General features: G+C 42.7%; 2 protein-coding genes across 5 annotated transcripts in view; both read right to left on the reverse strand.

Annotated features, from left to right (window-relative positions):
* The window catches only part of LOC124031196 (SAP domain-containing ribonucleoprotein-like), a 61,471-nt gene extending 57,872 nt beyond the window's left edge, over positions 1-3,599 (reverse strand). The window contains exons 1-4 of one of the 2 annotated variants that reach the window (XM_046342156.1): positions 3,486-3,599; positions 2,559-2,658; positions 479-516; positions 325-398 (exon numbers count right to left, since the gene is read on the reverse strand). In XM_046342156.1, coding sequence (XP_046198112.1) covers positions 325-398; positions 479-516; positions 2,559-2,658; positions 3,486-3,518 — 245 coding nt within the window. In that variant the 5' untranslated portion in view covers positions 3,519-3,599. Of the gene's footprint in view, positions 1-324; positions 399-478; positions 520-2,558; positions 2,659-3,485 lie in introns of both variants that reach the window. The other variant, XM_046342154.1, reaches the window with a different exon arrangement.
* A 159-nt stretch (positions 3,600-3,758) lies between these two features.
* On the reverse strand, positions 3,759-7,814 carry LOC124031195 (cyclin-dependent kinase 2). 3 transcript variants are annotated; one of them, XM_046342152.1, is made up of 8 exons: positions 7,746-7,814; positions 7,119-7,219; positions 6,580-6,657; positions 6,370-6,490; positions 5,673-5,843; positions 5,407-5,508; positions 5,109-5,312; positions 3,759-4,938 (listed from the first exon to the last, which is right to left on the reverse strand). In XM_046342152.1, exons 1-8 carry the CDS (start codon positions 7,797-7,799, stop codon positions 4,834-4,836), a joined length of 936 nt encoding a protein of 311 aa, XP_046198108.1. In that variant the 5' UTR covers positions 7,800-7,814; the 3' UTR covers positions 3,759-4,833. The 3 variants fall into 3 exon arrangements, with proteins under 3 accessions (XP_046198108.1, XP_046198107.1, XP_046198109.1); XM_046342151.1 differs by lacking the exon at positions 7,746-7,814 and adding an exon at positions 7,377-7,626; XM_046342153.1 differs by lacking the exon at positions 7,746-7,814 and having other exon boundaries at positions 7,119-7,540.
* Positions 7,815-15,567: the final 7,753 nt, after the last annotated feature.

The raw sequence follows: 15,567 nt of genomic DNA on the forward strand, positions 1-15,567 counted from the left end.
TTTCCAATGATTTTTGCAACATTGGTTGTCGGACAACCGTGGATTACTGGAAACCTGTCTATTGAAATAATCCCCAAAGAGGTCTTGTACATATGGCAACAGAAATTGATCAGGAATTGCAATCATAAACAACAAAAATAACATTCTGACATCAAGCTTCATCTTAACACTGAATTAAGAAAATATGATGTAATGTTGAAAAACTGCTTGAATTTACCATGAGAATCATGATAACAATGATTAGGTCTACTTCAATCACATAATAACCATTAGGACATAAAATATTCAATAGGTAGGTGGGTGTGAGTGAAATAGAGTACTGACTTTTCAGGCACAGCTGTCTCTCCTGCTGCCTCTTCTGCAGGTCTTTCATTGATTTCCTCCTCTTTAGGCTCGTCCTGTAAATACACACGTAATCTCAACAAATCCTCCACAAATGTAAAGATTCAGAAATATTGTAATAGTAAAGTATTCCTACCTCTAACTCTCCCAAGACCTCCTCTTCATTCACCTCATCTTCTGGAACATAACACGCTAAATATATATTTTCCTCACATTGTCAAGCCAACAAGCTGGCTGTAAAAACAATATTGTTTATCTTAGCATAGTACATTAGAGAATGCATACTTCACCTGTCAGAGTGAATAATGCTACATAAAGTGCATTCAGAAAGTATTTAAACCACTTAAATGTTTCCACAGTCACAGCCTTATTCTAAAATTGATTAAACAAAACATTAATCAATCTAGACATAATACCCCATAATGACAAAGCAAAAACTTTTTTTTTTTTTTAAAGAAAACATTTATAAAACTTATTTACATTAGTATTCAGACCCTTTGCTATGAAACACAAAATTGAGCTCGGGTGCATCCTGTTTCCATTGATCATCCTTGATGTTTCTACAACTTGATTGGAGTCCACCTGTTGTAAATTCAATTGATTGGACGTGATTTGGAAAGGCACCTACCTGTCTATATAAGGTCCCAGAGTAGAGAGTGTACGTCAGAGCAAAAACCAAGCCATGAGGTTAAAGGAATTGTCCGTGGAGCTCTGAGACAGGATTGTGTCGGGGCACAGATCTGAGGAAGGGTACCAAAACATGTCTGCAGCATTGAAGGTCCCCAAGAACACAGTGACCTCCATCATTCTTAAATGGAAGAAGTTTGGAACCACCAAGACTCTTCCTTGAGCTGGCCGCCTGGCCAAATTGAGCAATCGGGGGAGAAGGGCCTTAGTCAGGGAGGTGACTCAGAACCCGCTGATCACTCTGACAGAGCTCCAGAGTTCCTCTGTGGAGATGGGAGAATCTTCCACAAGGACAACCATCTCTGAGGCACTTCACCAATCAGGCATTTATGGTAGAGTGGCCAGGCGGAAGCCACTCCTCAGTAAAAGGCACATGACAGCCCGCTTGGGGTTTGCCAAAAGGCACCTAAAGGAGTCCCAGGCTATGAGAAACAAGATTCTCTGGTCTGATGAAACCAAGATTGAACTCTTTGGCCTCAAAGCGTCACGTCTGGAGGAAACCTGGCACCATCCCTACCGCGAAGCATGGTGGTGGCAGCATCATGCTGTGGGGATGTTTTTCAGTGGCAGGGACTGGGAGACTAGTGAGGTTTGAGGGGAAAGTAAAGAGAGATCCTTGATAACCTGCTCAGCACCTCAGACTGGGGCAAAGGTTCACATTCCAACAGGACAACAACTCTAAGCACACAGCCAAGACAACACAGGAGTGGCATGGGAACAAGTCTCTGAATGTCCTTGAGTGGCTGAGCCAGAGCTTGAACCTGATGCAACATCTCTGGAGATACCTCTTAATATATGTGCTGCAACATTCCCCATCCAACCTGACAGAGCTTGAGAGGACTTGCAGAAAAGAATGGGAGAAGCTCCCCAAATACTGGTGTGCCAAGCTTGTAGCGTCATACGCAAGAATACCCAAGGCTGTAATCGCTGCCAAAGGTGCTTCAACAAAGTACTGACTAAAGGTTTGAATACTTACATAAATGTCCGTTTTTTATTTATTTGTAATTTGATAAATTCTAAACCTGTTTTTGCCTTGTCATTATAGGGTATTGTGTGTACATTGAGGGGGGAAAAAAACTTTCATCCGTTTTAAAATAAGGCTGCAATTTAACAACAAAGTCCAGGGGTCTGAATATTTTTCAAATCCACTGTACATCTATCAAACTAAGATTCAGTTATTGAAAAAATCAAGACAATTCATGATACCATACAAAAAAAGAGTAAGGCTTATATTGCAGTAGTTTTTTAAATTAAGGTGAGTTCAGAAACAAAACAAGAATAGGTAGATCTGAGGGAACGTGTTTGTTATTATGCAAAAACAAGAAACCACAGACCAACACCTAAACATGACAATGCATGCTGCTAATAGTGTAATAGATGGAACTGAAGTGAACTCTCCATGTCAAAATTCACAGGGCTGGGGAGCTTTACGCATTCGCACAAGGCAACAAAAAAAACACTTAAATTGTACAATCAGCGCTATTAAGAAATTAGTGAGTGTTAATGCAAGAAAGTCAAGTCCACCATACCATGCTCCTCAAGGTATGCCTGCAACCGTCCAATAAGGTCACCTTTGTTTCCTTTCACCTCCAATCCCCTCACAGCACATTCCTGCTTGAGCTCAGCCAACTGAAGGTGAAGTTAGGGTCAACAAATGTATAACACTTTGTTAGTGGAGAGGGTATGCATATAATACAGTAGCAAATTAACATTGATTAAATGTATTCTTTAAAATGTAAACTACAACGAACGAAATTAGTGCTATAATAAACATGGCTACCACATGAGTAAACAGTTTTGGCACAACTCAATGCAGCAATTTGACAACAGACCAAGCTAGGCCTAAAGTACAGATAGTGAAATGTACAATAATGTAAATAACTGCTAGCTATCCAACCAATAATAACGAGCTCATTAAAAGTATGCTAGCTGGCTATAGAGCAAACTTTGCACACTAACGTTAGCTAGCGAACGTATTCATTTGCAATGTGGAATGTATTTAGCTAGCTAAATTAATTCGTACAGCTAGCTGTTAAACTGACGACGTTCTGTGTTTTACAGTAACGTAAGCCTACTAACGTTAACGTTAATATGTGCTAATGTCTAGATGGGATACAGTTTTTATACTTTAAAAAAAGTTGTTTTTATGCCATTTAGCTAGCTAACCCTAACCTTAACCTAATTATCATAGCCTGTTGCGTAAATTATCCCAAACCTTCTACGAAAAGTCCATTATGACAAAATATCTCGTTAACTAGTTAGCACATCAGCCGATAACTTTTAGCTAGCTTCCATTTGCAGGCATATCACACTGCATTACTACCGCACAACTACATCAGCTATAGCGTTGTAAACCGTAAAATAAGCACATTTTCAATCACTTGTCAATTTTACAAAAACCTAGTTGAATAATTCCGTATACATTGAATTGTATTCATTTTTTATTGTTTTCTCACCTTCAATTTATGGATTTCAACAACGTCGGCCATCTTGTTTGTATCGGGTAAGAGCGGAAACAAAATATCCAATGCGGTAGTGCGCTTTGCTGAAAGGCGTAACAAAACGACCGATGATTGGCTGTACGAGGCTTATCTACTCTCGTGTGAAACGGTATAAATGCTGAAAAAGTTCAGCGGTGCTGCCATCTGCCGATGCTTTACTAGATTAACACATCAAAATAGAATTCCCTCAGTAACTAAGTGACTCATACTACAAAAAGAAACTCAACATAAGAACAATTTCAAAGATTTTACTGAGTTAGTTCATACAAGGAAATCAGTCAACTGAAATAAATTAATTAGGGAATGGTATCAAACACTTGGAAACCACGTGATGTAATTGATACCATTCCACTAACTGCACTCCAGTCATTACCACAAGCCCATTCTCCCCAATTAAGGTGCCAACTTCCTGTGTGTTGCAGGGCCATCCATTGGGAGAGGGTAGGCAGAAACCTCCTGTGCTGGGCAGGGCTGCAGCCATGGGGAGTCAGCCAATGAGTTAGCCTTTCCCCACAAAAGGGCTTTGGCAAAGGAGACATTCTGACTAACAGGGATAAACACATTTGTGCACAAAACTCTGAAAAATACATTTTTGTGCATATGGAACATTTCTGGGATTTTTTGTATTTATTTCAGATCAAGACATGGGATCAACACTACATGTTGCGATTGTTCAAAAACAATTTACTTGTAACTAACCCTCCTTTTCCCCCCTTTTGTTTGTGGCTATACTATAGAACTTCTTCTGTCAAGCCTTGATGAAATATCTTCAAAATAACACATAACATTGTGACAATATGAAACATATGGTAACCTAACTCAAATGAAGAGCTTGCCAAAAGTTGGCACAGGATTCTGAATGTTAACTCGCATATAGTACCTGTAAATATACAAAATTACATGAATTGAAAAGACAATAGAAGATTTGGAACAAGTTTATCTTTATGTATAATCATTAAACATTTATAAAATTGGCATAACAAGTTTGATAAAATCTAAACACAACCCCTTCAATACAAATCGAATGCTGAAACTGGAATTTTCCAATCCATTCTCCACTCCATAACAAGCACTCATAGCTGTAAAGAAAAAAGAAAAGAAACTCACAGGACATCTAATTTATAAAATGCTGGTTTTAGCTGCTGGAATGATTTTTGGAATGGCACCCATATTTCCCTGTGATCTCTCCAATCTTCTGGACTGTACTATTCATGTGTGGATAAGAGCTGGGGCAGTCCTTATGCTCAGAGGTCTCTCATGGAAAGACCCTGCGCTATGTATTGTCCCTGTCAGTCTGCATGTCTCAGAGTCGTAGGTGTGGCATTGGCATGGTGACGTCACGGAAGAACCGATGGACAAGGGCATTTTTTGCAGATATCCTCTTGTTTGGGTCATAGGCCAGCATTTGCTGGAAGAATAAGAAAATGTCATAATAAGGTACAATCTATTAAATGTTTAAATCGGCCAGTGACAGCAAAGTGTGAAGCTCTGAGCAATAATTTCAAGTGATTACATTTTATTAATCTTATTGGTACTAGCCCAATACCAAAACATCATTAATGTGGTTAGAGTTCTCACCCCAAGAAGCTCTCTCCCGTCGTCATCCAGAGGGGGCACCACTTTGGACAGCTCCTGCCGGGCCCACTTTGGGAAGGAGGGCTTGTAGTCAGGCATGGAGGTGACTCCTGGCCAGGCCGCCTCATCCGGAGTACCCAGGGTACGGAAGATTCGGAACAGCTGATCGATCTCTGAGTCACCTGGAAACAAGGCCCTCCTAGTGATCTGAAGAATGAATTGGAAAGTTTGGAGATGAAGTGACACCTTGCTTTATAAAATGTTGAAGCTGCAAAATATTATAGCCAGACAATAAATGTACCATTTCAGCAAAGATGCACCCCAAACTCCAGATGTCAACAGCTGTAGAGTAGTATTTGCAGCCCAAGAGAATTTCTGGAGCTCGGTACCATAGAGTTACCACCTGAGAAATGTTAATACATGTTAATTTCCCTATCATGGGCTCAAAAATTATGAGATGCTCACAGGATCATAACACAAGTGAAACACTAATATTGCTAGCCATTGACCATTAAAAACCACACAGCAAAAATACAGTTTGGTGTATGTATATTGTGTATGCCTCACCTCATGAGTGTAGGTGCGGACAGGCACCCCGAAGGCCCTAGCCAGGCCGAAGTCAGCAAGCTTGATCTCCCCCTGGGCATTGATGAGCAAGTTCTGGGGCTTCAGGTCCCGATGGAGAACCCTGTGGGAGTGACAGAAGGCCAGGCCCTGTAGCAGCTGGAACAGGTAACTCTGCAAACACACCATAATTAGATTCATAGGGAGACAGACACACACAACCCGATAGGTTACCATATTGTTTTAATTTCAGGTGACAAAATGTATGTAGCACTGCCATACAAAATCCAGAACAGAGTTATGCTACAACCTGGTAAAAAAACAAAACCACAACATTACACATACAGAAACATTGTTAGTTGGTAAATAATCAAACAATTGCCATACATGTACTTTTTACTTGGGTCTTTCACCTTGATAACAATGCACAGTAGTTAGATGATATGTCCACCTGACAAAGACCCAAGTGGAATTGAAACATGTCTCAAATCACAGTGGAGGCACTGTTGTCCTTTATGGCTCAATTAAAGCATAGCACTTGCAATGTCAGAGCTGTGCATTAAATTCCTGGGGCCACCCAGAAAAAAAAAGCTATGCAGGCGTGACTAAGTTGCTTTGGATAAAAGTGTCTGCTAAATGCATCACCTGTTGTTTTTTTGGTCAGTCTAAACAAATTGCATGTGCAGTGCAGTCTGAATACCTTGACAAGTGGCAAAGCGATACCAGAGACAGAGGAGGAGTCCATGAACTTCTTGAGGTCCTGATGTAGGAACTCAAAAACCAGGTACAGTTTGTTTTCTGTGTGGATGACATCACGGAGCCTGTCGGTGTGAAAGTACAGAGATGTCAATGTAAGCACAATTTAACAGAGAAAGCTGGTGTTTAACATAAGTAGCTCAATGGTACATACTCAACAATATTTGGGTGGCTGAGCTCTTTGAGGAGTGATATCTCTCGGATGGCAGTGCTTGGTACTCCCTCGGTTTCCCTAAGAAGGCATAATATCACACTATCATCCCATTCCTCACAAAGTCAGACAAATTAATTTGAACATTGCATGGGGTCCATCCATTGTATAATGTGTATAACATGGTGCAGTTAATAATACCCTTTTTTTCTACATGCGATTTCTAGTTCTAAATAGCTGGATCTACTTATGAGAACGTTACAGTCCATGTGACCAATGCCATATGATAGCAGTAGCTGTCAAGACAGTGACTTGTTTTGTCGTACAAAGCTTTAAAAGCTAACTAAGCTATCTAGGTAGTTAGCTATAAACTAGCATAACATGGGCTACTTTCAAGACTCACTGGTTATCAATTCAGGTCAAGTAACTAGGTAGCGACATAGCCAAATAGGTAGCGACGGAGGAGCCAGCTACTTGCCAATGTGACAATTAGCTGGCTAACGATAGCCAGCTAACCTAGCTGTCAGTCAGACACCACTTACGTGTCTAGTCTGATTTTTTTGAGGGCAACGGTCTCTCCAGTGACTTTGTTCTTTGCCTTGTACACCACTCCGTACGTCCCTTCTCCAATCTTTTCCACTTTCTGAAATGATTCCATGTCACACAAGTTGTTTTGGTTAGCTAGCTAGAGAGCTATCATCTAATACAAACCGCTGTATTTTTTTAAACAAAGAAAAACGTTAGCTAACAGCAGTAGCTGCCTCAAATTCAAGCTAACGTTAGAATGCGAACTAACTAAACTTTTGTGAATAAATCTGCAACTTTGTAACGTTGCCGCCAACGTGTTTCGCCAGGAACAACTTGGAGCGGGAGCCCATCAGGATTATCACACGATAAATAAAAGGAATCAGTTAAGCGGGTTGCAACACGTTCGACTCGAAACAAAAGTAACAGAACCCGCCAGTTCCCGCGTTGTTAATGCCACGCCTTGGATGAACTAGAGAACCTCCCAATTTTCAATATACGACCAATCACTGACAACCCAATAATCAAAATATTACAACTGAGACGCACATTCCGGAAAGAAACAAACGATGAATGGATGGAACATTGGACCAAAGACAGTGCAGTATGAAGCTTGGCAGAAACTGCTTTTCCAATATAAATACCCGATCACTCTTGTAGTAGACGATGTCATGGTGACGTTGGCTAGCTAAACTCATGAACAGAGCTCAGTTGGTAGAGCATGGTGCTTGTAACGCCAGGGTAGTGGGTTCGATCCCCGGGACCACCCATACGTAGAATGTATGCACACATGACTGTAAGTCGCTTTGGATAAAAGCGTCTGCTAAATGGCATATATTATTATTATATTATAAACACTTAATCGGGTCTACACGTTCAATTCATTGTTGTAAATACGTATGCTTCCAATAACAAGTCAGGAAACGGTGTCTAACGCCCGTCTCGCGCCAAACTGCGCATGTGCAGGCCGTCAACACAAAGCCACTCCTTCGATATTAAGTTGTTTTTGAGTTTTGAGTCAGTTTGTCACTTTCACGAGGTTGGAGTAATAACATGTTCAACTACTGAAGACATTAGCTCGAATCTAGGTTGTGCCTTTAGATTTTGAGAAAATTAACAACTAATGAATGATGTTTCATGTCTCTCATCGACTTCTCAAGTCCCGGCCTGGTCTGTTTGGTCTCTTTCATGAGCATTCCCGGAAGTCTTACGATGTTGCGCCTCTGGGTTTGGAAACTCTGTGATTGGACCCTGTTTTTCAGTGAGAATCAGCTGGGTTTATGCCATAGAGATCCTATTAAATTACTAGAGAGGATATGTCACGATCCCTCAAAGTTCCAGAATGGGGCGAAAATGGGAGCTATCTTAGTCAGGGAGAAATCCAAAACCAGTCTAATTGGAATGAATGGCAGTAGAGGCATAGGTCATATATTTCCTGCATTTACTTGTGCAGCGAAATAAAAGGCATGTGATGTATCAGAATTTGTGTAATAGAATTAAAGCCAAACTAAAATATAGTAATATAATAATGAATACAGTTTATACAGGCTTTCTACACATTTTCTGTACAAATGGCCTCTAAAATATGTGCAAACAGACCATTAATGTCTCCGATTTAGTTTTCTTGGGGTGTGTTCATAAATTCACTCTGGACTGCCAGAGTGCACGCAGAGTGCGGTCTGGGCTTTAGAAAACGTAATTACGTTTTTTTGCAGACTTTACTGACACCTGTCATACTCAGCAGGTGTTGCACCTTCATAAATTCATTGGTTATTCTGCGCGCTCTCAACGAGAGTGGTCTGAAATCGGAGTAGACAACAGAGTGAATTTAAGAATGCACCCTAGGAAAGCTGTGAATGCTTTTATATGATACAATATCAGTACATGTTGCATTTACAACTTTTCTGCATTGATTGAATGGAATTTTGGCATATTGGCAGATAATTAGAAACATGTATGGAATCATTTCTCTAAAATTGTCTGGCTAGCTAGCTAACACACATACAGTGCAGATACATTCTTCACATTCATTGTTTTACACAATATCTTATCACAGCACTGGCAAAAAAAAACTACGTGTCTTATTCATTGCTTTAACACACTCCGCCTACCCTGATGTCCTAGCCGTGTCTGAATCCTGGCTTAAGAAGGCCACCGAAAATCCTGAAATGTCCACCCCCAACTACAACATTTTCCATCAAGATAGAACTGCCAAAGGGGGCAGAGATGCAATCTACTGCAGAGATAGCCTGCAGAGTTCTGTCATACTATCCAGGTCTGTGCCCAAACCGTTCGAGCTAATACTTTTGAAAATCCACCTTTCCAGAAATAAATCTCTCACTGTTGCTGCTTGTTATAGACCCCCCTCAGCCCCCAGCTGTGCCCTGGACACCATATGTGACACCATATGTTTGTACTGTTAGGTGACCTAAACTGGGATATGTTTAGCACCCCGACCGTCCTACAATCTAAACTAGATGCCCTGAATCTCACACAAATTATCAAGGAACCTACCAGGTACAACCCTAAATCCTTAAACATGGGCACCCTCATAGATATCATCCTGATCAACTTGCCCTCTAAATACACCTCTGCTGTCTTCAACCAGGATCTCAGCGTTGCTTGCATCCGTAATAGGCCAAACGACCACCCCTCATCACTGTCAAACACTCCCTAAAACACTTCAGCGAGCAGGCCTTTCTAATCGACCTGGCCCGGGTATCCTGGAAGGATATTGACCTCATCTCGTCAATAGAGGATGCCTGGATGTTCTTTAAAAGTGCTTTCCTCCCCATCTTAAAAAGCATGCCCCAATCAAAAAATGTAGAACAAGTCACTCCAGACTTGACTGCCCATGGCCAGCACAAAAACATCCTGTGGCTTACTGCGAAGGAGCATCGAATAGCCCCCGCGATATGCAACTTTTCAGGGAAGTTAGGAACCAATATACACAGTCAGTTAGGAAAGCTAAGGCTAGCTTTTTCAAACAGAAATGTACATCCTGTAGCACTAATTCCTCTCAAAATTTGGGACACCGTAAAGTCCATGGAGAATAAGAGCATCTCCTCCGAGCTGCCCACTGCACTGAGGCTAGAAAACACTGTCACCACCGATAAATCTACGATAATCAAGAATATCAATAAGCATTTTTCTACGGTTGGCCATGCTTTCCACCTAGCTACCCCTACCCCGGCCAACAGCTCTGCACCCCCCGCAGCAATTTGCCCAAGCCTCCCTCCCCGCTTCTCCTTCACCCAAATGCAGATAGCTAATGCTCTGAAAGAGCTGCAAAATCTGGATCGCTACAAATCAGCTGGGCTAGAAAATCTGGACCCTCTCTTTCTAAAATGATCCCCTTAAATTGTTGCAACCCCTATTACTAACCTGTTCAACCTCTCTTTCGTATCGTCCGAGATCCCTAAAGATTGGAAAGCTGCCGCAGTTATCCCCCTCTTCAAAGGGGGAGGCACTCTAGACCCAAACTATTACAGACCTATATCCATCCTGCCCTGCCTTTCTAAAGTCTTCGAAAGCCAAGTGAACAAACAGATCACTGACCATTTCGAATCCCACCATACCTTCTCCGCTATGCAATCTAGTTTCCAAGCTGGTCACGGGTGCACCTCAGCCATGCTCAAGGTCCTAAACGATATCATAACCGCCATCGATAAAAGACAGTACTGTGCAGCCGTCTTCATCGACCTGGTCAAGGCTTTCGACTCTGTCAATCACCATATTCTTATCGGCAGACTCAACAGCCTTGATTTCTCTAATGACTGCCTCGCCTGGTTCACTAACTACTCTCAGATAGAGTTCAGTGTGTCAAATCGGAGGGCCTGTTGTCCAGACCCCTGGCAGTCTCTATGGGGGTGCAACAGGGTTCAATTCTTGGGCCGCTCTTGCTGTGGGTGATTCTTTGATCCACCTCTATGCAGACGACGCCATTTTGTATACATCTGGCTCTTCTCGGGACACTGTGTTAACAAACCTTCAAATGAGTTTCAACGCCATACATCCCTCCTTCCACTCCAACTGCTCTTAAATGCTAGTCAAACTAAATGTATGCTCTTCAACTGATGGCTTCCCGCACCCGCCCGCCCGACTAGCATCACTACTCTGGACAGTTCTGACTTGGAATATGTGGACAACTATAAATACCTAGGCGTCTGGCTAGACTGTAAACTCTCCTTCCAGACTCACTTTAAGCATCTCCAATCCAAAGTTAAATCTAGAATCTGCTTCCTGTTTCGCAATTAAGCATCCTTCTCTCATGCTGGCAAACACACTCTCGTAAAAAACTGACTATCCTACCGATCCTTGACGTCGGCTATGCAATTTACAAAATAACCTCCAACACTCTTCTCAGCAATTGGATGCAGTCTATCACAGTGCCATCGGTTTTGTCACCAAAGCCACATATACCACCCACCACTGCGACCTGTATGCTCTCATTGGCTGGTCCTCGCTACATATTCGTTGCCAAACCCACTGGCTCCAGGTTATCTATAAGTCTTTGCTAGGTAAAGCTCCGCCTTATCTCAGCTCACTGGTCACCATGGCAACACGCACCCGTAGCACGCGCTCCAGCAGGTATATTTCACTGGTCATCCCCAAAGCCAACACCTCCTTTGGCCGCCTTTCCTTCCAGTTCTCTGCTGCCAATGACTGGAACGAATTGCAAAAATGACTGAAGCTGGAGACTTATATCTCCCTCACTATCTTTAAGTGTCAGCTGTCAGAGCAGCTTACATTACATTACATTTAAGTCATTTAGCAGACGCTCTTATCCAGAGCGACTTACAAATTGGTGCATTCACCTTATTTGTACACAGCCCATCTGTAAATAGCACACCCAACTACCTCATCCCCATACTGTTATTTTTTTTCTTCTATTTTGCACCCCGGTATCTCTACTTGCAGGTTATTGTCTGCAAATCTATCACATTAATGTTAAATTGTAATTATTTCTCCACTATGGCCTATTTATTGCCTTACATCCCTAACCTTACTACATTTGCACACACTGTACCTACACTTTTCTATTGTGTTATTGACTGTACATTTGTTTATCCCATGTGTAACTCTGTGTTGTTGTTTTTGTCGCACTCCTTTGCTTTATCTTGGCCAGGTCGCAGTTGTAAATGAGAATGTGTTCTCAACTGGACTACCTGGTCAAATAAAGGTGAAATAAAAATAAATAAAAACCATGGTTGACCAACTCGCTGACCAACATGGCTGACCTTTGGACCATCTTAATAAGGTTCATATCCATTCTAATTCCTAATTATATGATTTTATATAATTATATGATTTATACTGTGTTCATAACCAAGTGGGAAGCTGGTAATTACCAGTTGTGAAGTTCAAAATCAAATCACATGTTATTTGTCACAACAGGTGTAGTCTTTACTGTGAAATACTCACTCCTAAAGTAGTAACACAAGAGGAATAGAATACACATGAATTAAGCAAAAATTTTAATACATAAGAATTCATCACTGTGCAGGAGTACATGGTATTTAAGATAGATGTGTACATAAAGGCTGGGGTAAAGTTTCTCCCCCAATTGGTAGTTGGGGAGCTTAACCTGGAAGACAGCTGCAAACAATGTGTCGGAGGAAACACTGTACTGCTGGCGACCTAAGTCAGCATGCATGCCCGGACCGCCACAAGGAGTCGCTAGAGCACGATGGGACAAGGACATCCCAGTCAGCCATACCCTCCCCTAACAATGCTAGTCCAATTGTGCACCACCTCAAGGGTCTCCTGGTCATGGTCAGCTGCAACACAGCCCGGGATCAAACCCGGGTCTGTTGTGATGCTTCTAGCACTGCGATGCAGTGCCTTAGACCGCTGCCCCACTCGGGAGGCCAGGAAAGATAATAATAGGAGTAAAATAAAGAACAGAGATGCAGCTTTTTATGATGAGGGTGAAAGTATGGTGTGTTGCACGTGCTACATTTTCACACACTGTACATAGATTTTTCTATTGTGTTATTGACTGTACATTTGTTTATCCCATGTGTAACTCTGTGTTGTTGTTTTTGTAGCACTCCTTTGCTTTATCTTGGCGTGTGTGTGTGTGCTTATGTAGTGTATGTGTGTGTGTTTGTGTGTGTGGGTTTGTATGAAGTGTTAGTTTTGTGTGTGTGTGTGAGTGAGTGAGTGTATATACAGTTTAGTCTTGTAAATGTGCATAGAGTCAGTGCAAGAACGGGTCAATGCAGATCGTCCGGGTAAGCATTATTGCTTGGGGGTAGAAGCTGTCTCAGAGCCTGTTTGTCCAAGAGCCGATGCTCCGGTACCGTTTGCCGGACAGTAGCAGAGTCTGTCTTGGATCGCTGAAGTTCTTGGCAGTTTTTCAGGCATTCCTCTGACACCGCCTGATATAGAGGTCTTGGATGGCAGGGTGCTCAGCCCCAGTGGTATACTGGGCCGTCCGCACCACACTCTGTATCGCTTTGCGGTCAAGGGCGGTGCAGTTGCCAATGGTGATGCAGCTAGTCAAGATGCTGCCAATGGTGCAGCTATATAACTTTTTGAGGATCAGAAGGCAAATGCCAAATCTTTTCAGCCTCCTGAGGGGTAAGAGGTGCTGTCGTGTCCTCTTTACGACTTTGCGGGTGTGTGTGGACCACATTAAGTCAAATCAAATCAAATCAAATTGTATTTGTCACATACACATGGTTAGCAGATGTTAATGCGAGTGTAGCGAAATGCTTGTGCGAGTGTAGCGAAGTCCTTAGTAGCCTATGCCGAGTCCCCAACAACCGGATGTTCCGGTTTTCAGGGGAACTAGAAAGAGAGCCTGTGAGGTGACTTTTGCTTTTGGACATGAACAAGGTGACACCACTCTTAGCTCCACCATTCTTTCCCCCTCATCAAATCAAAATCAAATCAAATCAAATGTATTTATATAGCCTTTCGTACATCAGCTGATATCTCAAAGTGCTGTACAGAAACCCAGCCTAAAACCCCAAACAGCAAGCAATGCAGGTGTAGAAGCACAGTGGCTAGGAAAAACTCCCTAGAAAGGCCAAAACCTAGGAAGAAACCTAGAGAGTAACCAGGCTATGTGGGGTGGCCAGTCCTCTTCTGGCTGTGCCAGGTGGAGATTATAACAGAACATGGCCAAGATGTTCAAATGTTCATAAATGACCAGCATGGTCGAATAATAATAAGGTAGAACAGTTGAAACTGGAGCAACAGCACGGTCAGGTGGACTGGGGACAGCAAGGAGTCATCATGTCAGGTAGTCCTGGGGCACGGTCCTAGGGCTCAGGTCCTCTGAGAGAGAGAAAGAAAGAGAGAATTAGAGAGAGCATATGTGGGGTGGCCAGTCCTCTTCTGGCTGTGCCGGGTGGAGATTATAACAGAACATGGCCAAGATGTTCAAATGTTCATAAATGACCAGCATGGTCAAATAATAATAAGGCAGAACAGTTGAAACTGGAGCAGCAGCACGGCCAGGTGGACTGGGGACAGCAAGGAGTCATCATGTCAGGTAGTCCTGTCAAGACCAGTATGTAGGGGGAGGGGGGGATCTAGTTTCAGGCATTACACTTTACTTCTGCTATATTAGGTTAAGTCCTCAGTGATGTGGATGCAAGGAACCTCCAATACTCCCTGTTCAACCCACTCCACTATAGCCCTCTCAATGTGGATGGGGGTGTGCTCTCCCCCCTATTTCCTGTAGTCCTCGATCAGCTCCTAAATCTGACTGACGTTGAGGGAGAGGTTGTACACTGCCAGGTCTCTGACCTCCTCCCAGTAGACCGTCTCATCTCCATCGGTGATCAGGCCTACCACCATCGTGTCATCAGCAAATTTGACGATGGTGTCGGAGTCATGCATGGCCATGCAGTTGTGGTTGTACAGGGAGTATTGGAGGGGACTAAGCACACACACCTGAGGGGCCCCCATGTTGAGGGTCAGCGTGGCGAAGGGGTTGTTGCCTACCCTCATCACCTGGGGCTGGCCCATCAGGACGTCCAGGATCCAGTTGCAGAGGGAAATGTTCAGTCACAGTGTTCCGAGCTTGTTGATGAGCTTGGAGGGGACTATGGTGTTGAACGCTGATCTGAAGTCTATGAACAGCATTCTCACATAGTTATTTATACTCTTGTCCTGGTGGGAGAGAGCAGTGGGAAGTGCAATTGAGATTGCTTCATTTGTGGATCTGTTGGGGCAGTAAGCAAATTGGAGTGGGTCCAGGGTGTCTGGGATGATTGTGTTGATGTGTGTCATGGCCAGCCTTTCAAAGCACTTCATAATTACAGCTGTGAGTGCTAAGGTACAATAGTCATTTAAGCAGGTTACTTTGGTGTTCTTGGGAACAGGGACAATGGTGGTTAGCTTGAAACATGTTGGGATTACAGTCTGGGACTGTAATGAACTTGTTGTGAAACGCAGATTGGCTAATGGCAAACAAGCTGTGTCAACCATGAACCAAAACTACAGCTTTCA

The sequence above is a fragment of the Oncorhynchus gorbuscha genome, linkage group LG03 (genome assembly GCF_021184085.1).
Source record: "Oncorhynchus gorbuscha isolate QuinsamMale2020 ecotype Even-year linkage group LG03, OgorEven_v1.0, whole genome shotgun sequence".
Classification (NCBI taxonomy): domain Eukaryota; kingdom Metazoa; phylum Chordata; class Actinopteri; order Salmoniformes; family Salmonidae; genus Oncorhynchus; species Oncorhynchus gorbuscha.